Source organism: Myodes glareolus, chromosome 25 (genome assembly GCF_982192425.1).
Source record: "Myodes glareolus chromosome 25, mMyoGla1.1, whole genome shotgun sequence".
NCBI lineage: Eukaryota > Metazoa > Chordata > Mammalia > Rodentia > Cricetidae > Myodes > Myodes glareolus.
This window is the reverse complement of record NC_142050.1, coordinates 21,841,538-21,867,656: the sequence shown is the minus strand read 5'-3', so window position 1 is coordinate 21,867,656 and position 26,119 is coordinate 21,841,538. Positions and strand designations below refer to the sequence as shown.

Genomic DNA, 26,119 nt, shown 5'->3' with positions numbered 1-26,119 from the left:
AACAGCCTTCATAATCATCGTTTTATAGTGATTGGAATATAAACAGAAGTCTTGATGTGTTCACAGTGTATTCAGAACATTACATTCTGTGGGGTCTCTAGAGATTATTGGTTAGCTGTTGGTAATTCATATGCACAATTTCAACATTCAACATCTTGCTCCTGGCATCTACTATCTTTGCCACCAGGAGGCATCACAAAGTGATACCTAGGTTTCTGACTTGTCTTTGATTATGCCACAGATTTCTGCATTTGGTCGTGACTGAACTGGAACTATTTCAGTTACTCAGATCTGGAAAAACACTAGCAAGGTCTTAGATGTCATATCTCCGTGTGCTAACTAAAACACTACTGTATGGCAGGTATTGGAATGGGGTCAAACTCTTAGAAGTAGTTTTAAAACCTTACATAGATAAGAAACCCATTGAAAGGCAGTGGTGTAGTGAAGAAATCACTGAGAGGGATCTATGTTGCAGGATCTGTGGCTTCAGTTCTGTGATGAATGGCTGCCACATTTAAGGCTTATTTTATTGTCTGAAAAAAATAATGTTTGTTCCATGTCAAATATAAATATCTGTCTGCTATAGTAGCCTATAACCAACCCTTTTACATGTCAAAAAACACATTCTTATAATTGCTGAGAATATAAAATATATCAACAAGGCAGCCGATACTATAATTACATCATCAAGAAATACTATTATTAAAATTTTTGGCATATCTTTTAGCATAATCTCTAGTCACCTATGTGCATGTGTGTATATTTTTGTGTTTGAAAACATATATTAACCTGTCTACCTTATTTCACTGAAGTCTCCTTCACCTTATGACATAAGCACTCTCCCATTCGTAACACACCCATGACACCAGAGTCCCCTCATCACCCTGGCACAAGAGTCTTTCTGGTCACTTCATAACTCATCTTTGTAGATGCTTCACATTTTTATTTTAATCCTCCTTTTTTTTGAAATTCTTATATTCATATTCTCCTTCCCCAACACCCGACTCAGTAGAAAGCAAACATACAACAGTCACCAAAAACCTCCTCTATGAAGCCACAGAGTGATGGTTTTCTCATCCCTTATTTGCAAACACGTGTGTCCTCTTGGGCAGGGGCTAACTGTCTATTTCATGTGATTCAATCCAGCTTCTTATTGATCTGGTGTCAAACACTTGGTTCTAGATTCAAGTTATTGTCTTAAGAGGACATCAACGACGAATTTGTTGTAAAACTTTCTTTCTTTTTTATATAATTTCTGTATTAGCAATTGGCTCTCCTTGCTTCAGTGTAACTGGTTGACTTCAGTTTCCCATGCCCAATACAAAATGACAATAAATCTCAGTTATAAAGCTTATGTTCACTAGGATGGGAAAAACGTGTATCTCCCATTCTACACCAAAAGCATTCTTTAAACCCTTGATGGGTGTCATCAATTAGTGATTATGTTTACTTATTGTGAAATTTGAATTGACCTTAAACTTCTCTGCCTGTCTAAATCTATCATATCTACACAAATATCAGTTAATGTGCACACACTGGAATTAATGCTGCTTTGACACTCTTTATTTTGAAATAGACTGTGGCATATCACTATAAAATTATTTTTATTACAAACCTGCCAGGGTATTTCAAGAATTATATTTATATGCAAATATTTGTAGTTCATCTTTCATATGAAAATTTGTATTTTATTTGTTTTTAAATCTGAAAGCTTTAACATCAATGGGGAGCAATACATAAACACATTTTCAAAACTCTGCACCTATTAGTTTAAAAATGTCCAAATTATACACCACTTCCTGGGTTGTTGGATGTCTTTTTTATAATAAAAGTATTTAATATATAAGCCATACATTTCAGGTTTCACTTAGATTCACTAATGAATTTTTAATAAAGTTTGCAATATTTTGCATACCTTTTGGGTAACTTTTAAATAGAAAAAAGCCACATGGAAAAATACAAATCATTTCCATATAGAATACAAGGCAAATAGTCTTTATAAATTTCTTACTTTTGGGTGAAAAGTAAATACCTATGGGGGATGACCTTTAAATTAATTAAAAATAAAAGGTAAATTATAGTCCATAGTACCAGACCCTGACATGCTAAATGCCATTTCCACATCCATGATGACTTTTAGAGAGCAGTCATTTTTCTTACCATGAGTTTGTTAAAAGCCTTACCCTGTCGATATCGCAGCTAGCATGTTTATCTGTATGGAATACCAATGCACACTGTTGTGCTGGTGGGTGGGAGTATATGTTGTTGCAGCCATTATATAAAATACTGTAAAGGTTCTTTACAAAATGAACTGCAGAACTAACCTATGATCCAGCAATACTATTTCTAGGCACATATCAAAAAGAAATGCAATCAAAGTTATGGATAATATCTAGTCCCCATTATTCATTGTAGCACTATCACAATAGCCAAGATACATGGATAAATGTATTTTTTAAAAATGTTCTTGGGTACCAAGATAACCTGTGGATGCACTTATAGCAATTCTTAGCTATTTAAGATGTGTCTGATATACTAGAGATGTAAATATATCCTTACATATTAAAATATATACGAATACAGCACAATATATAACAAGAGCTAATATAGCTCCTAGATTTATATGAAGAGTGAAGCATAAAGAATAAATCTAAAATCATCAAGGGTTGAACCATGGAGTCTCAAAGATATTACTAAATCAACCCAGGCCAGAGATAACAGAAGATGACATTATGGCTTTGGTTAGGGAGGAATCTAAACATATTTGCAGCACTTTAAGTAACAGGAAATAAATGAGCAGAGTAAAAGAATACTTAAAGGAGAACAAAAAACACAGAATCAGAGTTGCAGCTCTGTACTTTAAAGCAAAACAATAATTTCATTACCCAGGATTGCCACTTTTAGGCACTGACACCGGGTAATTCGTTTAACCTTTCTGTGTCTTATGTCTTCATCTGTAACTTGGTTTAATACTGCCTATGTCTCTAAGGTACAAAATTTACATGGATACAATGCAGTTCAGGAAATCCTTAACTGTATAGTGTGTAAAGGTGATATTGAGCAGAAACAAGTTGGATATTACTAGCTCCTGTCCCCATGACTTCTCTGTCAGGCCAGATAGCAACCTAGAATTGTAAGCTGAATTAAGCTTACAATTGTAAGTTTTTTCTGCTTGCATTTTTGTCAGGATATTTTCTCACAAAACAGAAATGAAACTAGGACAAATATTTTGAGTAAAATGGAGAGACCAAGTCAAACAGAATCATTAAATGAAAACACTAAATAACTACTTCAGAATAAGATCAAAAGTACAGAAAAAAGGAATATCCAACTTATATTATCCAGAGAGAGAGAGAGAGAGAGAGAGAGAGAGAGAGAGAGAGAGAGAGCACATGTGTGCATGTATAGGCATGCAGGATATTATGGAAGCTATAGTGGGGTACCTACTGACCATGTACCATCAATATCATCAGGAAACTATAAGAGTTGGCTTAGAGACAGAAGAGAAGCGTTAAGGAAATTATCTTTGTGAAGTATTTCAATGTTTTATTTAAATGTTTATTTTATTGTTTCTTTTCTGTGAACAAGAAGGTATTATGTTATTAGTCGGCCCAGGCTACTATAACAAAACACCACAAAATCCCATTAACCACACTTAAGTGTAGGATTCAGATCTGGCAGGTTTAGGGGTCTGGTAAAGACTGCTTCCTGGACACAAACATGGCTACCTCCCTGCATTTCTACTTGGTGGAGAGAAATCGTAATGCCCCCTTTTAAAGGGGCTTTGATCTCACCTCATGGCGTTAACTCTAATTATCTACCAAAGGTTTCATCTTCAAACACAATCCTTTGTATATGACACGGGAAAGTTGTAGCACATTTATTATATAAGAAATGTTGTTCGGACCACAAGTAGAGCTGTTCTCATGATGTATTTTTCTGATTAACAGAACAGAGTCACAGGAGTAGCGTATCGGTCAAAGAGGGACCACATGATGTGTAAACTCATGTGTTTATCTATTACTTACTCTTCAACCATTGGAGGGCTGACAACAATCACTGGCACCTCCACCAACCTGATCTTCTCTGAGCACTTCAATACGTAAGTAAAATCAGCTTTGTGGTTTAACAAGTAGGCAGCAAACAAACCACAGACGTTTGTCTTACCTGACTTATCAAATCCAGGGACTGAACTGTTATTCAGGAGTACCGTATCGTCGTTTCTTATGAGAATGTCTCTAGATCTAGAGACCTTTCTTTGGACAAAGGCTGAAATGTGCAGGATTTAGCAAATTAATATCTACTTGAAGGACCATTCTTCTGCTAATCTACGATCAGATCATGATTGTATTCTGCCAGCATCACCAACAGTAGGCTTATCATACATGGGATGTAGCAGAACTCCCAACTGAGCCTCTTACCAGACAGGGAAAAATTGGTTCACTGTAACTAATTCAATAACGTGATAATGAGTGGGCATGCAAACGCACTGTTGCATGAGATGGTTTATGCAGGGATTGACTACTGAGCATTTGAACTTAAATGGTGAACTGTGACTACAGACTCTAATTGCAAGTGGCTGAAGTTGGCAACTCCCAAAATATCTGCAGCATTAGGTAGCTACCAGATATGAAAGCCCCAGAATATCCTAGGGGAATGTAAATAATTAAAGTTTACAGTTGTGAGACCAGAATTTTACAAAAATTGAGAAATCTGCAAGTTCAACGATAATACTGTTTTAGTTCAAACTTCTACAACTTTATTTCCCTATTTTATAAAATTTAACTAAAAATAATATTTCTAAGATGCAATTCTCCATATGTAAAATAGTCATATTTTGCAAAAGTACTATGAGAATTAAATGTGTAAATAATGCTAAAATGTTTTGCATTATGTAAAACTATTGGAGCAACCATTAGAAGTACATGTTTTTGTTTGAGCTCAGAAAAAAATGTCTATTTCAAGTTTTAGAGGTGCATTTTACACTTGCTGGAATACTAGGAAGATGTATGGCATTTAAGAAGCCCAAGAAGAGGAGACAGACATTTCTCATGAAAGATAGGGCTCATAATCATGGAATTAATTACACTCTAAGATGCAGAACCCCAGGCTCTTTGGACCTTCTCAAATTATTTGTAAAATATTTTTCATACAAAATTTCTCCAACAAATCCAACCCTAAGAATGTCATTCTTGTTCTCCAAAGAGAAGCATCCTATGTACAAGGAACAATGATGTAGAAGTTCAGGCTCAGTACTGAATACCTTTGCGTGATTTAATGTTTCTGTGATACACATTTATTTTAATTTATATATTTTAATATAAATGTATGTATATACTTATGCTATTTTTATGATTTTAAGAACATTATATTTTTATCATGTTTTCACCTTTCTCAACTCTTCACAGATCTTTCTCATCTTCCCATCTTTTTATTCTCTTTCTCTCTCCCCTAAACAAGACAAAATTTAAAATCAAAACAAATAAGCACATGAAAAAACAAATTAAAAGTCTTAAAAATATGGAGTACATACCCCATTGTTTAGCTATACCTAGACATGGGGTCTACCCTAAAATGTGACTGATATACCCAATGCAATCCATTGGAGAAAACTAAATTTTCCCTTTACTGCAAGTATTCATTGCAAAAAGCTTCTTGGTTAGGCATAGAGCTTTGTGTCCACTTCCCATTCTCAGTGATGCTTCATATGTGCAGCAATCACTTAGGAGGAAATATTTGAAAGGTGCTTGATTCATGAGTAGAGGACATCTGAAAATCAGTGTTGAAAGGCTGTATTCCATGAACACCCAAATTCAGAACTGGAATTGCAGCTGAGTCATTTCTGCAAGCTAGAATTACACTCATGGTTAAGAAAAGAGCTTCAGCATCTCAACCAGCTCTTGAGAATCTTCTTCCTAATGTTGAGACCAAGTTGCTACAGTTAGTGTTAGAGTGCTTTTATGTATAGAATAGTTAGACCATTCTAATGAAACCTCTTCCTACAGTTGAATTCATGCAGACTTTGACCCTAACCTTTGTGGTCCTGTGTAGTATATAAACCAGACTTAAAAATTACTATTTTTTCATCTTGTTCTTGATTCTTTGAATGTGCTAATCTATTTGTCATACCAGGTCAAGAGCATGTAAGGAATTGAACAAAAGTTTCAAACTATTTTAATTAATCTAATGTCCCTGATCATAAAATTTGACTAAAATTCCCTTTAAAATTAAAAAATGCTTAAAATACACACTGAAAGGAAGTGTTTGTCTTCAACATTTTGCCTTTTAACTAATGCTATATTGAAAAAGTGATTATAAAATCAGATCCACCATTTGATAGAAATACTGTTGTAAAAGAGAAAAGACATGTCATTTATAATTTAATTTATATTATTAAATAAAATAGATACTTAATGAGCTTTTCCCTGAATACTTCTTTGCAAAATACAGTAGTATCATAAAACTACGATAAAACATTGTTGATTCAGAATCATTGGATAAATGTCAGAAGCTTAAAGCTCTCCAATATATGTTGTCTTGGTTTTTTTTTTAAAGCTTCACTTAGGAATTCACTAAGGCAATACAATCTTTTCCTCTTTATATGGATTGCTGTTGTTTTGAAGAATAATGAATTTGTAATGTTTTTCTCTTCCAAATGCTAAAGGCTACATAGGAACTTAAATATCAGCAATTTCTGTCATTAATATTTAAAGTAAGGTGCCATCTTCCAAATGCACTGTTGAAAGGAAAATATTACATAACCTATTTTGAATTCTTTTCTAGCTATTTACCTGTCTATCTATCTTCTATTTACTATAGTATATCTACCAATAGGTTCATATGTCATTTTGTAAACAGGGTTGAGAGATAATAATAGAACATCATCAAAATATAAATACTCCAGTAAGCCTTAAAGGAGTATTTCTGCTATATGCTACAGAACATTTGACAGTGGAAATCTGGCATGATTCAGAAAGATTTTCAAGGCAAACACTATGTACAGTAATAAAATTAGTGCAAATAACTCATAAATTAATGGAGCAATGTCTACAATGTATTTTTAAGAACTGAGGTAGTATCCATTTTCTACATAGCTTAGAGTATCAGTGAGTTTGAGATCAGCCTGGGCTACAGAGCAATTACCAGGACAGGCCCAAAGTCACACAGAGAGACCCTGTCTCAAAAAAAAAAAAGAAAAGAAAAAAGAAAGAAAGAAAGGAAGGAAGAAAGAAAGAAAGAAAAAGAAAAAATGAAATGAAAGAAATGCATTTGTTCTTGCCTTGGTTTCAAAGCCTACCTGGCTACCTTATTGTCTTTGCTACTTCCAGATGAAGAAAATAAATTTATTTTCTCCCAACACATTACTAATTCCCAACAACTACCGTGACTCTCACTTTGGAAACAAACAGTATAAATCTCTTAGAAACAAATTCCCTGACATGTACCAGAGAGGAAATGTGGGGACCAGTAAAATGCCTAAGCAGGTAAAGGTGTTTGCCATCAAGATGGGCAATCCAAATTTAATTTTTGGGGCCCAGATGATAGAAGGTGAAAACCAACTGCTGTAGGCTATTCAATGACCTCTATATATGCTCTGTGACATGAACACACACACACACACATACAAACCCATTCCCTTCATACACAAATGCATAATCATTTTTTTTAAATTAAGAAATGTAGACATCAAAGACTTTGGATCATATGTCAGTTAGACCTGTACTAAATCAGCTTAACTTCTTTGAAGATCAGGCTTCTTATCTAAACAGGGGAAATATTAATTTGTTATCATAAGATTAAAGTGCAGTGCGTGTGTGACTCTGCATAGGGCCTGGGGATGGCAGCATTGTCAGCTGCTCCGCTTTGTTGCTACCTTGCTCTTCTGTTGTTCTTTGAGAATCCCACACGTCTGGCTTTGATCATATCCACACTCCTTCCTCCGTCTGCCCTATGTCTCCGTGCCACTTTCTTGCCCACTTACCTGTCCCTCATGTTTTTCCTTATCGAGGCCAGTTTGTTCTACCCAGATATTCTTGGACATATGATCTCCCACTGAGGCATGGTCAGCTTTTCAGGGGCTACGCTCCTAGGGAAAACGGACCCTTCCTTCCCATCAGTTGTTGGTTGGCAACCACTCCCCAGCTAGAGACAGGACTTCATACCCACTGCCTCTTCCTGCTGGGATTTAGTCTGCTTGGACTTGCCCAGGTCTTGTGCATGCTGTCACACTGCTGTGCGCTCATATGCGCTGCTTGTTCTTGCTATTAGGAGTTGTGCCTGGCTCCTGAAAACAAAAAGCAGTCAACACTTTCAGACTTCTGTTAAAAATAAGTATCTCTCAGAGTCCTCAGATCCAAAGCTGAGAATCAGCTTAGCCTTGCACAATTAAAAAAGTTCTAAATCAAAAGGATTATAATAAAACTGGATTATAATCAGTACAGACACCAGCTTATTATGACTGTTAATGATCCAGATCTTCAGCAAGACTGTAGATTTCCATAACTGCACCCTTTCTTTTGAGGCTGTTTCTGTGTGATTTTTATTGATATTAAAGTTAATTTCTCTTGTTCATAGTTGATCACAAGAACCGCAATAGCAGTGCTATCTTCTTCACTATCAACACTTGGAAATACACAAGCTTCATGTCCAAACATATCTGTTTTAGGTGAAAATAAAATGTAGCTGTTTTAAATGCTCTTAAAATAAAAGGATTTTATACTAGCTTATGGGTATTTTATGACATACGTAAAACTTTCTAATTTTAGATGGGACCTGTAGTTGAAGACACAGTGAGTTAGTGATAAACTCACTGGATTGAAAATTCCACTTGACTCCTGGATTGAAAATTCCACTTGACTCCACAATCTATGACCTTAAATAATACACTTTGTCCCAAAGACTTAGGACTTTTACCTGTGAAATGGAAGTGCCATCCTCAGGGGATTTCATTAGAATTCAAAGTTCTTAGCCTACTTGTTCATCCTTGCACCTTTTCCTGACCTCTTCAGTCAAGGTGAGCCTAAGCACGCACTGAGATTCAGTTTCACACCCAAATCTCTGTTTCCTTCCTGCCTGATCATCTTTCCCTGGCCTAGAATCCCATGGGTGCACTAATGATTTACCATTTTATATCTGCGCCTCTGCCCTCTGCTCTTAACCCTGGGCTCATGTTCATAGAGGTCTATCAAAGATCACTTGGAAAACTAAAGGACATATCAAGTCATTCTGAATCTGTTTCCCTCATGACCTGTTCCCCAGCCTGTCTTTTAGACTTCACTATCTTCATATGTGGCACATTTTCTCCGTATCTATTAAAGGAAATCTTATGCTCATGGATTGGTAGGGTTGGTATTGTGAAAATGGCCATCCTGCCAAAAGCAATCTGTTTATTCATATAATTCTCATGAAAATTCTAATGTAACTATTCTTAGAATTTCTCGTTTGAAAATCTTAAAATTCGAAAGGATTCACAAACGACACCAGACATGCAAAGCAGTTCGGAACAACAACAACAACAACAAAACATTGCTGGAGATATCAACATAACTTACCTCAAGCTATACTCCAGAGTCATAGTAATAAAAATCAGCCTGAGCTGGTACAACAGACACACTGGTCAACTGAATAATGGCATGCAACTGAGGACCCCAAAATAAATCTATTCATGTACAACCACTTGATTCTTGACAAAGACACCAAAAATACACTAAGAGAAAAGACAGATACTTTAAATTTTTTAAAATCATAATTATGTCAGTTTTTCCACTTCTTTTTTCCCTCCAAACCTTCTCAGACACCCCCTCAAATTTATGGCCTCTATTTCTTTAATTATATGTGTATAATATATAATAATTATATTAATAATAAATAATATATAAACACATTACTAAATATATAAATACCACCTATTCAGTCAATATAATGTTACTTGTATGCATATTATTTCAGGGCTGACATGTATTGGATAACCAATCGGAGGCTCTTCCCTGGAAAAGACATTTTAGTGGCATGCATAACTTGGAGGTAACCAATAGCTCTCTCTTTAGACTCAAGGCCCACTCAGTAAGAGGGGAGTCATGCATGGCACTGCAAACTTATCCAACTACTCAGGGTTAGTGAAATCATGCTCTTGAAAAAGAATCTAAAAAGGCTAATTTACTAAGTCCACATAATTCCTAACTATATTCTAAATATTTATTCTTATATCCACAGGCAATACAGCACTTTCCACAAGTACTGTGGGGAAAACTGGATATTGATTGATAGTCACACAAATGAAATTCGATCATAATCTCTTACTTGGTATCCATTTATTTAAGAATATCAATTTATAAATGGATAAAGCCTTTTGCTTTCTTTTTATCTCTATCACCACCAACTACTACTTTTAATTGACACATTAAAAAATTCTTTATGTTTACAGGATGCAAAATTATGCTCCAACACATAGTTTCCAGGTTCAAATTATTCACTATTAAGTCTTTTATGATTATCCATAGTAAAATTGGAGAAAATGACAGGGTTTCATTCCTTAGTGGCTGAAGACCACTTCATTTGTATATCTGCCATATTTCCTTCATTTATCACTAGCTGACAGTTTGATCACACCTCATGGCAATTTAAAAACAAAAACAAAACGTACAATAAACATTGTATTTGTAAATTTTTTTCTACTAACTTTGCTCCTTTTGGATGTATGTCCACTAGTGAGACAATGAGATCATATAGAAGTTGCATCTTCAAGAGACTTAGAGGCCTCTATTGTGTATTCTGCCATTTCCATTACTACCAACAGTGAGTAAGGACTCCCTTTTCTCACATCCTTGCCAACACTTACCTTTTGTCTTTCATCCTTGCTAATTCAGTTTTACCTTAAACATCATTTCTCTCATTGCACTATATAAACATTCTCCCTTTCCCAACCACTTTTATTTCATTATTCTGCTTGATTTTCTATTCTATTGCCTATTTTCCACGTATTGCCTGTGTGCCATATTTTAGTATGAGTTTCTTAAGAGCTTGTACCCTATTATGGTTATTTATCTTTATATCACCAAGACCTAGGAAATCACCCACCACTAATACTCATGTTTAGCATAGCTATATATTCCATAGTGTGGGGTAAAAATAAGAATTTTATCAGGACTGAATATTTTAGCACAATTCATGATAAAAAAGATGGATATTATTTTGGATATACATTTGCATTTATTTAATTATATAATATTAAGAGCCAAGGGAAAATAAATGCCATAGGAAAATAATTCTTTTATAGCATACTATTTGGCATATTCATTCTAGGTATGCATTACAGTGATATTTATAGGGCCATATTCCTATAAAGTTATTTATAGCCTTCTTTACTACTCAAGAAAAGAAATAACCACCCAAATTTATCTTTTCAGGGTTCTGTTGTTTATTCCCAAATGAACTCTCCCCAAGGCAAAACTTCTGAAAAGTTTTTTTTTTTTTCAGTCAAATATACTCTATAGAAGTCTATCCTGTGGGAGCAGGAAGCAATGCAGGCTGATTTCACGGTGTTACAAAATGGTAAAAGTAAAGTGAGGCTTTGGGGGGCACTGCTCTGATCCTAATCCATATTGTGCCTCCAAGTATCAAAGGGCTGGACAGAAAAACAAAGGCCATTCTGTAATCCACGTTTAATATGGCTGACAGAAAGTTCAGCGTGAGTGTGTCCTCACCCATTTAATATGACTGACAGAACATTCAGCGTGAGTACCTCCTCACATGCTTTATTTTCCAATTAAAAGCAACAGAACCCCCTGGACATGGTAAAGCATTTTCTTTTCATCTAATTCTATATATATTTTAGACGTTTTAAAAATATCATTTGCCAGTTTCTAATTATGTAGACATAAACCAATCCTTGACTGTCTTCAAGGTAGATAAAAATATCAGTTATTATTAAGCTGATAATGCTAGCTCCAGAGGTCAGGAGATTCAAGAGATTTTATAAGTTCAAAGAAAACTATGGAAAAAAGTTACAAGTCTAAAGTTGTGTACAGCTAATTATTGTGTGGAAAAAAGTATAGATTTATTAAAAGTCACGGGAGCAGCACAAGCAAGGTGCCTCTGAGTCTCTACATTACTTAGAAGCTGTCTTCAAGAAAAAAATTAAAGTATGTAACTTTACTGTATACATGTAATTTAAGGCATTTCATTTATATATAAAATTTAATTTTTCATGTAATATATTTTGATCGTGTTTTCTCTCTCCGAACTCCTTCCAGATCCTTCCCACCTCGTTACCTGTCTGACTTCAAGTTCTCTCTCTGTGTCAAAACTAAGGGAGAAATCAAAACAAACAAACAAACAAAAAAACAACTCCAACGAGACAGAAGAGTGCCCAAAGAAAACAAAAAGGCCACAGAAAGCAAAACTAAAATGTGGAGTCTGAGTCTTTGTACTGGGCGACTGCTCCTGGGCTCAATGCCTTGCTGTGATGTGGGTGATTTGCCCAATGGTAGTACATAGGAAAAGACTGACTTTCCCTTTCCCAGCAGGAATCGATTGCATATAACTTCTTAGTTCATGATAGGACTCTGTCCACCCCAAACAGAATGGTCAAGATCAAAATTTTTATGAATTTTTTCTTATAATGAAAATATATTTTCCCTTCCCTTGGTCTTCTCAGTTCCTCCAGATCCATACCCTTTCTGTTTCTCGTGGACATCTAAGGAATAAAGACAAAATAAGATAAAACAAAAAGAAACAAATTAGAATAAGACAAACAAACAAATAGAGGAAAAAAGAGTCAAAGAAAGAGCACGAGGAACACATGTAGACAGAGACACACAGGTTTGCATACACAGGAATGCCATAAAAAGACACAACTGGAGGCCATCATATACATGCAAAGTGCCTATAAGGTTTTCAAAAACAAAAAGAAAAGCAAATTCTCCAGCAGCGCTATGGGACAAAGACCCTCCAATGATGCCTTTGAATTTGTTTTATGTTGGTTATCTACAGGTGGGGTAGACCCTTAAGAGTGGTTTATTTCTTCAGTGAGAATCTCTTGAAGAAAACTAAATTTTCATTTGCAAGTATTTATTAATTGGAGCTGGATTCTATGTTAGGGACAGGAGTGTGTGTCCATTTACCCTCTCAACTCTTAAGTCCTGTCTGGTACAGACCCAAGTAGGTAGGCCCTGGATATGATGCCTCGATCTCTTTGAGTTCATATGTGTGTCAGTGGTGTTCTGTTTAAAAAGCCTTGTTTCCTTGGTATCCTCCATTCCGTCTGACTCTTATACTCTTTCTGGCAAAGGTTCCCACGGGAACCCACAAACAACCCAGGGTACCCCAAAAGCTTTCGGTTACTCTCCACAAACAGATAGTAATGCCCCATTGCTGAAGACTACACCTACACAATTCATTGAACACAGAGAAGTTGCACTGGTGCCTACAAAGAGTCTTCACCCCTATCCCTAGCGTTCATGCTACTGGAAGGTACTCTGCATTCTATCAGAGGAAAAAGGGAAACACCAACACAGCTACAAATCCTTCAGTATACAGTGATAACCTATACCCAAGATGAGCTGGTACAATAGTGGCACAAATTTTGTGGGCACAGCCAATGAAGATTTGATTTTATTTAAGGCCCATGTCATGAGATGGAACAGATAGATACTGGCACTGCTTGGGTATCGACAAACCCAACAGTAGATAACCCAGGGACTTAGAATAAAACCAAATACTATGGTTCTACTAAAGGGCCATAGAGATAAAATGACTCCTGTAACATTGTGGGGGCCGGCTTGTTTGTTGGGGTTTTTGTCCTGCCCAGTTCCCCCAGCTGTTTAGTCTCAAAGTAAAATCACACAAGAGATCTCTGTAAGTTATAAAGCTGATTAACCCATTAGGTCAGGCTACTTATTAGCTAATGCTCACATCTTGATTAACCCATTTTTTTTCTGATCTATGTTATCCATGTGGCTCAGTACCTTTTTCAGCTGGCAGATCACATCCTGCTGCTTCGGTGATCTGGGCAGGAGTGGGAGTAATCAGCTTCCTCCTTCCCAGAATTCTCCTGCTCTCCTTGATTCATTTCCACTACCTGTCTGGTTTTCCCGCCTATGCCTCCTGTCTGGCCAATCAACGTTTATTTAAAACATGATTGACAGAATACAGACAATTCTCCCGCACCAGACTCCTAACCACATTCTGCTATATTCATTGATCAGTGCCTTGCTCAGCCATCATCTGAGAAACTTACTTCTGCAGCAGGTGGGAACAAATTCAGAGACCTACAAATAGACAATTTACAGAAAGTTTTAAATGGGATGTCTCTGTCAAAATTTCTATGAGTTTAAAAAAGTTATGGCCTTACTGTGTAACCCAGACTAGCCTAAAACTTGAAATCTTCTATTGCAGATTCTCAAGTGTTAACTTACAAGGTGTCTCTAGGCCTGGGTATACAATTTTCTAAAGTAACAAAATGCAATATGAAATGTTGTACAACTTTTCCTGAAGAGATCTGAGCAAATGCCTACTCACCTGAAATATAGTGCCCAGAACCGGTCAATAATAACCTATCCTATTAAGTTCAGCTTGGAGGCACATCCTGGAATTCCTTATAGGAATTTGGATTGCTCAATGATTGCTGTACCACTAAAAAGCTCACACTAGCATAACTGATGACTCTGAAATGCTACAACTCCAGAGATCTCTGCTGGCCTTGCATGTAGCTCATTAGGTCCCAAACCTCCTCCTGGCAGTTGTTCCCTGATTATAACCCTGCAGAGTGGCTCTGTGGTTAACTTTCAGCTTCCTGAACTTGTGTGATTTGTTTTCACTCAAAGTCTCATGAACTCCACTCTTCTCTCCAGGAAGCTATGCCTCAATTTAGGGGAAATTGCTATGCAACAAACGGTAACAAAAATTGAAAATCTTTATTTTTTTCACAAAGCTTTCTGTATTTTGTCATTTGGAAAAGCACTAAAAACAGGTTTTCAATGTTTTGTGTATATTTAGATTTCCAGCTTTCTTTTTTTAATCTCGTGAAGATCAAATTAATCAATACCAATTATATTTCAAAATTCCAGATGTTCCTCTGTAGTTATAAAATGATTGTGATGTGATGGTTTAGTTAGTATTTAAGCCATACTTTAAAGTAATAAATGCAAGGTCACCAAAAAAAGATGTTTGTTATCTTAGTATGTTTAATTGCTGGTGTTTTGTTCCTATGTTAATTTGAAAGTAAAATAACTAGAAGATAAAGAAAAATCAGATGTCTTACACAAAATGCTTTCATATGGTCCAGAGTTGTCTCATTAGACTGAGCCCAAAATTAGAATGGCCTCATATATCACCAAGATGTACCGTGCTTTTGGTAAAAACAAAACAAACAAACAAAAAACCTGAAAAACACTGGAGGAGACAGTCTGAGCAGAGCCTGAGTTCTTCACAGATATGAGGATGCCTACTACCACTGGGGAATGATACCCAACAGTGAGTTCTTCCCAACTAATCTGGTTAGTCTTTGTTCATTCCTAGTTTGAAGATTTGAACAACAATAAAACACAACCCCTCGTGCACACTTATTTATTCTGTATTTGATGAATATGAGTTACAGTGATGGGTGTTTTTCACAAGTATTTCATGAGAGATTGATTACAAAGAATAAACATTAAAAATGACCCTCCTACTTTGGAAAGGTGTAGTATAAATATATAGTTACAGGCCGGGGGCCGGAGACAATAAAGAATGCTAATTAGAACACAAGAATGATGTATACTGTTGATCTTTTCCTCAGACGACCAACGAAGTCTCATCGTGTCTCTCTTCCCTTACCCGTTTTCCTCTTTCATGTAGACGCTACCCTGAGTGTCGTTGCCTCAACTTTGGATCCTGGTTTTTGTTATCCTTCCCGGTTGCCATTATCCTTCTACTCTTGTCCTGGATCTGGCTTCAGTGGCTTTTCTTAGGATTCAAGTAAGTAGACATTTTACTTTGATGTGATAAAGGTACCTGTGACCCATGCTTTTAGCTTTATTTCCAGTGCTCGTTGCCGGCTGCCAAGACCTGGTAACAGAGGTTTCTGTCCCACCTGGACCCGCAGCCATTCCATCGCAAAGAAACACATTAATCATAAACTAGTTGGTCTAGTAGCTCAGGCTTCTATTATTATTATTATTATTATTATTATTATTATTATTATTATTATTACATTAGCCTATAATTCTTGTCTGTTTTAGCCATGTGGCTTGGTACCTTTCATCAGCGAGGCATTTTCATCTTGCTTCCTCTGCATCTGGCTTCCTCTGTGAGAACTGCAGACTGACTCTCTCCTCTTCCCAGAATTCTCCTGTTCTGTCGCCCCATCACTATTTCCTGCCTAGCTACTGGCCAGTCAGCATTTATTAAAATACAAGTGACAGTGACAGGGTACAGACCATTGCCCCACGGTATCCCCCCTTTACTTCAAAACAAGACCTCTGAATCGAATCTCCTTTGTTTACCTTTTCTCCTGACCATTATCCATAACAACTTTTAAATAACATTCTAAACAAAGGTAAACATCCATAATCCATTTTTCTGGGAATATAGGCATAGTTTTCCAGGCTACTTCCTGATGATTGGGGAGTGTTGCTAATCTTATGGGGACCTAAAGAAAATTTTGAATTTTGGTCAAGTCTGGAATGGAATATTCTGTGAAGCCTGATCATCTCAGCCATAGTCTTGAAACCTTCTGAATGCAGAACTTAAAGGAAACTCCAACAGAGGTTCTCTAAAATATCGGATGATCTGGACCGTCTCTTCCTATTCTCTTCCTATTAGAATTCTTGAGGACATCTTCCTTGATCAAACCTGATTTTTCTTAGCCCAGAATGAATCCACAGCCTCTCATTTCCTGTGGAAACAAAAGCAAAACCTCTTCTCCAAAGTAACATACCTTTTGACTTAAATTTTGAAGTCAAGGCATTTTCAAAATATATATGTTGGATTAATCCAGAAGTACTTATAATCAAATATCTTTTAGCAGCTTTTGATCCTTCCTCAGCCATCAGACAATTTAAAGACAACACAATAACATACAGTATCCAGACTTTCTGTGTATTTTCATCTTTATGTGGCTTTATTTTAAACTCTACTTTTTTATTTTTATTTTATTTTTTGGCTTTTCCAGACAGGGTTTCTTTGTGTATCTTTAGCTGTCCTTGAACTTACTCTGTAGACCAGGCTATCCTTGAACTCACAGAGATCTGCCTGCCTCTACCTCTCAAGTGCTGGGATTAAAGTTGTGAGCCAGCACACCTTGAACTCACAGAGATACACCTGCCTCTGTCTCCCAAGTGTTTGGAATTAAAGGTATGTGCCACCACACCCAACTACTTCTTTTTTTCTTTTTTTTTGTTTTAAGGACTTTATCCCTTTTCATATATATATATATATATATATATATATGAAATATATATATATATTTAACACACAATAAACCATTTAGAAGTTTTCTTCGACTTTGACTCTATCATTACTGTATATTTCCTTTTTTCTGACCACATAGGTCTTTAATTTGCTAGGTGATATAGCTAGGATTGAAGCCGTGGGTTTAACAGCTGGATCCACCCCATTCCTTAGTTCTGGGTGTTTATCGTCATGGCAGAGTTAGTGGTAGGAGCCATGTTTATTGCCACAACTCTATGGAGTTTAAAAGTCCCTGACACCACCAAAAAGTATGCTGTCAGCAATTCATAAACACCATGTAAGTGTTTGGTGGCAGGGCCTCTTAAAAGAACGACAACGTTTCACAGCTAAAGGAGAGATGGCTCAGCACTTAAGAGCACTGATTGCTCTTCCAGAGGACCTGGGTTCAATTCCCAGCACCCACATGGCAGCTCACAACTGTCTGAAAAATCCAGTTCCAGGGGATCGGACACCTTCACACCAATGAATATAAAAAATAAAGATAAAATAATTAAAGCTGAGTCAGGAAGCCTCTCTTAAATGAGACATGCTTGCCTCTAGCAAAGAGACCATACCTAAGAAAGTGCTGACGTCAATAAACCGTGTTTTACTCTGTTTTTCTTTTTTTTGTCTAGAATTACTTCCCAAGCTTACTCAGGTTTTCTGTGGATGCAGATGTCCACATTGGTACCATTTGTTGATAGAGATTTCTGTCCCACTCAGACCTATAGCCATTCCATCCCAAAGAAACACACAGAGGTCTACATTAATCATAAACTTGTTGTTCTAGTAGCTCAGATTTCTTATTAACTCTTATAACTTACATTTGCCCATAATTCTTGCCTATGTTAGTCATGTGGCTTGGCACCTTTCATCAGCAAGGAATTCTCATCTTGCTTTCTCTGCCTCTGACTTCCTTTGTGAGAACTGCAGACTGACTCTTCCCAGAATTCTCCTGTTTTTTTTGCCCTGCCTCTACTTCCTGACTGGTTGCCCTGCCTATTCTCCTGCCTGGCTACTGGCCAATCAGCAATTTATTAAAATACAAATGACAGGATACAGGATCCCACAGCACAGACCCAAAATAATCAAATAGAAACTGTATTTTTACAACACTGTTTGGCCTATTAGCTCATGGTTCTTATTGACTAGCTCTTATATCTTAAATTAACCAATTTCTATTAATCTGTGCATCACCTTGTGATTGTAGTCAACCAGTAAGGTTCTGTCCAGTGGTATCTGTCTTCTGGCTACATGGCTTCTCCCTGACTCCACCTACTTTCCTCCAGCATTCAGTTTAGCATCTGCCTATCTCTATTCTGCCTTGCCACAGGTCCAAGGTTGCTTTTATTAACCAATAAAAGCAACACTTATACAGAAGGACTTCCCACACCAGCCCTATGCTGTGCACATTGTATTTTCACATTTTCACACTCAAATTCTTAAGATATATGAGCACATTTTTAGGATAGGCTGGAAAAATTTGAACAATGTTAGCATAGGTAGAGTCTATAAAATATCTATCCATTTGGGTTCTCTTTGAATCTTAAACCAGTGATATAGTAACTACTCAGAAAGGCATATGGAGCTGATTACATTGTGATATCCATTCCACTATCACAGGAGAGTTGTGAGAAGCCATGGCCTCTGCTTGTTTGAAGAGGAATGCCCTCAGATTGTCAAGATACTTTCGACTTTTAATGTGCAGGATTTTCTGCTTCATGATAGATCCAGAGTTGATTAACACCTTCAAATTGTAAAGTAAAATAGAGTCTGAGTAGATTCTCTGTAGGGAGCTGTTTGACTGGTAATTAGAAGTGAGGAATCTTTCTCACTGTTCTGTTACTGTGAAGGATACCATGACCACTGGAACTCTTATAAGAAAATGTTTGATTGGATACTTGTTCATAGTTTCAGAGGTTAGTCCATTATCAACATGGCGGGACATATGGTAGCATATATGGTGCTAAAGAAGTAGCTGAGAGTTATATCCTGATCTGTAGGCCAAAGGTAGGGGAAGAGATGGGTAGAGAGGAAGTGGGGAGAAGGGAAGTGGGAAGGAGAGAGAGATCGGGTCTGGGATAGACTTTGTGGGGGGAAAGGAGAGAGAGATCAGGTCTGGGATAGACTTTTAAAATCTCAAAGCCCACCCCTAGTGACATATTTCCTCCAACAAAAATCACACCCCCTAATCTTTGTAATCCTTTCAAAGTGTTCTATTCCCTGGCAACTAAGTCTTCAAAGGTATGAGCCTATAGGGGCTGTTAGTTCGAATGTAATTGGCCCCCATAAGCTCATAAGAAGTAGCAGTATTATGAGGTATGGCTTTGTTGGAATAGGTATGACCTTCTTGGAGGATGTATGTGACTATGGGGTTGGGCTTTGAGGTTGAATGTCCTCAAGATATCGCCCAATATCAGAGTCCCATTTCCTGTTTCCTTCTGATCAATATGTAGCCAGCACCATGTCTTCCTGCAGGGGTGTTCTCTGCCTTGATGATAATGGACTAAACCTCTTAAAGTGTAAGCTGCCACTTCAAGTAATACTCTCCCTTGTAAGAGTTGCTGTGGTTGTAGTGTCTCTTCACAGCAATAGAAACCCAAAGGCAGGGGCCATTATTATTCAAAGTACCACAAGAGGTAACAACAGCTTCCCAGAGGACAAATAAGCAATCTCTGCAAGTCCTGCCCATGATCAGTCTCAGCACCTTTCACTGTAAACAGCAGGATTTACCGCATACATTTCATAACTTCCAGCATCATGATGTCAACATTTAAGGGTCCAAATTACAGCAACAGAAGTAAGATATACTGATCAGTAAAGAACCACAAATGCCATTAAAATGTCAAATTCTGAATTCAAGGGAATGTCAGGATTGCTTTGTGAGGACTGAAGCTGATAGTTTGGCAAGCACTCAGTGGTCGTATGACTAAGATGACAGCTGCCATTAAACCACAAAGGGCTAATCCACACAATCTCAAATTCATCCTGCACTTTCAACTCTTAATATTCTATTAGGCAGTAGGTATATCACAAATCATGAAAATATTTTTCCTGAATAATGAAATATTTAAAATTTATCATTGTAGCTTAATTTAATAATCTCAAGGACCTATGAATCAAGCAGGATGCTATTCTCTAAGACAGCTAAGGTGAACTCAATTTCTAGGACTTCTTTTGAAAAATGACAGAGTAGGGTAGGATGTGATGTCTTAGCTATGACTGTAGTTTCCAGGTCTAGCAAGGTAATGGTCAACATTTTCCTCTCTCTACTTTTCATTGTATTGTTCCTTCCTAACTGCCCAATTGTGCGACTAGTTGGAAGATGGGGCTGATAGTTTTTAAAAATGCTCTATCCAGATTGTGAGAGCAGCATGTGGCCGTCCTCCTGCTGAAACAAATGTGTGCAATGTCACTGACTTCAGCAGGTGGCCTTCAGTGTGACAGGCCAGCTGCATGCTAAACTCTCCTCCCTGGAAATTCGAGCTTTGGGGGCTGGTTTAGTTGCACAGGTAGCAAGATTGGAAGCAGGAGAACAATCCCAGCCAGAAGATGTGGGCATTAGCCAGGGACTATAGCCCAGTGTTGTGCTCATTCTTTGAAATGAAAAACACATGTGCAACCTCCATTATTACTTTAATACAACATGCCACTGAAAATAAAAAAGAATTTATGATGAAAAAGAGCAGAAGTACTAGAATATGCTCCCAACAAGGAACCAAAAAAAAAATCCCTGTGAAGTGCACTCATTGGGCAACGTCCATAAATCATGATCAGTGTTGTATTTAAACAGTCCTCTTGCTGTCCACTACCAGTTCGACATGGCAGTTTCATGTTCCAGTTCATTTTTCAGCATCCTTTCAGTTTCGCAGGGTGTTTATCTCTAAAGGCTCTAGATTGACAAACAGAAATTAGCTGCCACTCCCCAGGAAGGCTGCTATACATTCTCATTAGTGTTCTGGCTGTTAGCGCAGTTAACTCCTCACTCACTATAAACAACTCCAACATGCAAGAAGCTCATCCATCAGGCCTCTGCATTTATGTCAAAGGAGAGGTGGACACATCCTCATATACTGCATCAGCTTCTTTGTCCCATATGAACCTTCGTTTGAAGCAAAGCAAATTTGGCTTGACTTAACTGTTCATTGTCTGCAGTCAAAGGAATAGATGCATGCAGTGTAGAGGGCAGAAAAGAGTTTCTAAGGAAAAGTTTTATCTTTGACTATTATTTTCTCTTCTATAGATAGTTCACAGGGTGGTCCTCAGATTTGTGTCTTGGAATAATAGTATTTATCTTGTGACTAGGGACAAAAATTTGAGATTGGCATTAGAAGCTTAACTGAAATAAAATTTTCTCCAGCCCTTCTCTGTTCATAAACAAAACAAGAATCAACTAATTACAGTCAGAGGTCGTTGTGTTGGCCTGAGGGTGACTGTGAATGTTTAGGACGTATGGCTTAAGAATCACAGAAACGCTGTTCATCCAGGCACTTGAGAGGCAGAGACAGATCTCTGTGAGTTGAAGGCCAGCCTGGTCTACATAATGAGTTCCAGAACAGCCAAACTGTATATAGAGACCCAGTATTAAAGAAACAAACACACAACAACAACAAAAAGAATCAAGGAAATTCTACTTCTTCAAAAAGAAAGCATGGAACAATGTTTTATAGAAGAGTTATATGACCAAGCACAAACTGTGTCTATGTTAGTAATTACTTTTTCACTATTCCGTCTTCTTTTCACTGTGTCCTAAACTATAACTTTACAGAAGACTGTTTCTGTGTTTATTCCTCACACATAAGGTTCTAACTGAGCTACTAACCATCATTCCAAGGGACAATCTCCAGGAACCTATTTTCCCATCTGATTCTTCCTCCAGAGGTATTCCTAAAAAAAAAAAAAAAAAGAAAGAAAGAAAAAAGAAGAAAAAAAATGTCTAAAGTAATGTCCCACAAAAACTGATCACAGTTTAAAGATCCTAGACTAACTTCCATAGGCACAGTACCCAGCAACAAAGATGCCCAATAAATAATACATTTTAATGTAATGAAATTATCAAGCATATAGGACATATTTCTAATTATCATTGTATAGGGACTGATGAAGGTGAACTGCACGTGGAAATATGTGCATGGTACAAAAGATGTTTAGAAGGGAGTAGAGGAACCGATGTCATGGAGAGCAATGCAAATTAGACATCTAGAGGTGAGCAAGCCAAACAGTACAGAGAAGGGAAGAGTCAAGGAAAGAATCAGAGACACAGGCACAGGGCGTGGATTCCTAATGTCGGCCGGGAGTCATGTTTATAAAGCCTTCACTAAAGTTCTTCCATAAGGAAGGGTGGTAGTGAAAAAATTTCCTTAACTCTAAAGCTTTCTTATCTTTTCCAGCTTCAAGGAGATGTTCAAATGTGGCAAAACCAAAACACCCAGAGAAAAAGCATGTGCCGAGGTGATCAAGCAAGAATATGAAAAACTTGGGCCAATTAAGTAAGATGTGCGCATGAGTGTACACACACACACACACACACACACACACACACACACACACACACACCACATGTGTTGGAACCAGCACAAGTAGTTAATGTAAAGATATATATATTTATCATGTACTTGCCAGCAAGGAAGTCCTAAGTCTTGACTAAGACCACAAACCTACGAAGCTCCGTGACTTTAAGTTACTAAGTCCACTAAAATGAAATCCATACCACTGCCCAATTAAAATTTGCTAGATAGAAAAAAACAAAAACAAAATTCAGAGAAGCTGAGGAGAAAGGGCCTTTTCTAAGAGCCCCGGCACTCTCCAAATAAGAGTACATAATGTTCCCACAGCGGCCATCAGCCTCACAACTCAGAGTTCTCACAAATGTTGACAGCAGCGTGTTTTCTACAGGTATCAAGAAATCGTGACCTTGATAATCTTCGTCGTGATGGCCTTGCTATGGTTCAGTCGAGATCCTGGTTTTGTTACTGGCTGGTCGGCCCTGTTTTCAGAGTAAGTATTCACGTGTCAGCCCTTCCTGTTCGGTGCTGTGTCACTGCTAACTAACTGTTGGAAAACTGCAATGAGGTGCTTTGGTCATTTCTTTGGGCAAAAAAAAAAAAAATATTTTTATGCCTAATCACCTGTGGTGAGGTGTTAAGTATCAGGTAAGAAAGCAAAAAGGATAGCCATTATACTCTGTATAAAAGTTAGGGTGCATTAGACATGCAGCTACTACCTCAGGACCAAGTTAGACATTTGAGCTGCATTTGACCAGGATCTAGGCTGGTAGCAGAGTTGCGAGAGCTGTACCACCCGACTTTCCTTGGGAACCTTCTATTTATTCTGGACAAATCACTTCACGCTCCCACTTCCTCAACCCGGAAGATGGAAATTACAGTAGTGCAGAGAATACTGCTATTTTTTTTTCTTTTCTAGTAAAAGTGCTAAATAGATATTGTGTGAAACAAATGCTACACAGTGTGTTCTCTCTCGGTCTATTTTTTACCAATACACTCTGGTTCTTACATCTAGAGGGGTTTCATCTTGCGCTTCCAGTCTCACATCCCCAGCAAGAACCCACATAGTTTGCGAGCACAGATTGAAATTGTTTGAGTCAGACGTAATTTGGCTTGATGGAAGTGAGAGAAAAACACCACCTTCCCTCAGCCCGACTTTTCTGTTTCCACAGGCATTACCAATATTTTTTTAAGGCCCAAAGGATGAATGCAGATGTCTTATGACCACCTTGCCTCAAGCAGTTCATGAGACAGGGTAGTTTAAAAGATCAGCTTGATGTTCTTGATTTCTTTAGACAAAGAACTTCTCATTTTTAAGAAGGCCAAATTAAAAGCATCACCTATTTATTTAAAACAAGCTATTGTTTAATAGAAGATTAGTACTCTGTATTTTTACATTTTTACATCCTATTTTCTAATAGGATGCAGAGCAAAATAAATAAATAACTCCAGCTCCCTTTAAAATCAGCATCAACTATTATAAAGTTTCTCGCTCTTTCTCTCTCTGTAATATACTGAGAACTAGATGGAATAATAGCAAATAACAGTAAATAAAACCTAGGAGAAAGTAGCATATTCAGTGCAATCAGATCTAATTTTTCTTCCTTATAGCGGAAAACATAATTTAGGTGATGCTTTTTGTTTGTGGCAGGAAAACGGTGTGTGCTGTGAGCAGGAACTTCTCCTCTCACCTCAGCTTGTGAGAGACAGCAGTAGGAAAGGAAATAGGACTTGAAAGAAGACAAAGCTTGGCAGTCGAAATAAAACAAGCACGAGGCAAATAAAATCTGTATAGACTTAATTCTTGATATTGTTGAGATAACTCAGTTCCTACTGAATCAAAATTCAAAGTAATAATGAAAAATTGTATTTAGAATTGTTTTATGACAATGTTTGTCAACATTTATACCTTAATTTGTCTAAAGTATGTATTCTGTAAAATGCGTGTACTGTGTGCAGGTTTTAGGCAGCAACAATTTCTAAAGCTGGTATGATATATTAAGATTTATTGCTACCACCCAATGTTTTCCTTCCATCTGCTTGAATCTGGACTGATTTCAATATGTCTTTTCATATAAAACAAAATCCAGTTACATGACACCTGGCTCAGTTTGGCCAAAGCTTAGCCAAAAATTGTAACTAAAATAGAATAATAAAGAGACAATATATTTATAAGGATTGGTCAGGTTTGTAGAAAATTATGCCACCCTAGTCTTTCTGTCAACAAGGAATGAAAGTCAGCCTACATTTAAGATGCATTTTTTTAAAAAAATATATCAAATTGAGAACAATAATGTACTTCCTTGATTGTTTAGATTTTTCACATAAACTGCAAAAGTATAGACTCTTGTGAAAAAAAAAAAAGTCGATTGAGATGTAAGCTAGAAAACCAAGCCTGATGATGTTCGTGTTTCTTCAATTGCAAAGGTGCACGTAGTTGATACTGCTGACTACTAAGGCTGTATTCTAATTGTCTGTGTCTGTTTCATTTGTATAATGTCCAGGTGCCTCTTAACTGTGGAGGCTTCCGGGAACCTGTCTTTTTGCTAGAATGGTCTGGCAATTCTTAGCCCCATCTGTTCCCAAATTATTCCTAATTTGTACAGGGATCATTTGTGAGCATCTCGTAAGTCATTCTGGTCATTAATCTTCTTAAGTTTCTAGAGGGCAAAGCGTCAAATGGGTTGATTTCTTTTGTATGTAGGTTTAGTATCTACTGTAGAAGCAGGTGTTTCATCCTAAAAACCAGATCAATTTGCTTTCACAGTTTATAGAGGAGTTTGACGGGACACTAGCAACAGCATGTCTCACTAAATTCAATAGAGTGACATTATAAATCAATTACATGGGTCTTTGCCAAACTCCAGCAACTGTTTAAACCTCAATTCTCTGACATTATAATAAAAAAACAATATTTCAAAGAAGAAATTGCTTAAAAAATCTGTAAGTTTACCCGAAAATTTTGTTCTGTTGGTCTGATAAGGTATCATCTGTTTATTCAGTATTGGCAATATGGGAATGTATTGAATTATTAGGAATGCATTCTGAAATGACTGGTCCTTATAAGTCACATCACTTCATTGGGAAACTATGTTTTAGAACAGACTGTGTAGATTAAATGAACTATATTTATTATCATTTCGATTTAAGTGTTATTAACATAATTCATTGATATCTTATCTCATAAA

At 37.0% G+C, this 26,119-nt stretch overlaps 1 protein-coding gene and 1 long non-coding RNA gene across 2 annotated transcripts in view; both read left to right on the top strand.

The window, feature by feature from the left end:
• Slc13a1 (solute carrier family 13 member 1) overlaps nt 1-26,119 on the top strand; it is an 82,100-nt gene that overhangs the window by 43,260 nt on the left and 12,721 nt on the right. Inside the window, exons 7-10 of the mRNA XM_048450986.3 lie at nt 3,951-4,102; nt 15,835-15,954; nt 22,818-22,916; nt 23,323-23,424. Coding sequence (XP_048306943.2) covers nt 3,951-4,102; nt 15,835-15,954; nt 22,818-22,916; nt 23,323-23,424 — 473 coding nt within the window. The remainder of the gene's footprint in view (nt 1-3,950; nt 4,103-15,834; nt 15,955-22,817; nt 22,917-23,322; nt 23,425-26,119) is intronic.
• LOC148117846 (uncharacterized) lies at nt 9,955-12,640 on the top strand. Its single transcript, XR_015736695.1, has 2 exons — nt 9,955-10,023; nt 12,252-12,640. It is a non-coding gene; the product is annotated as an uncharacterized LOC148117846 (long non-coding RNA).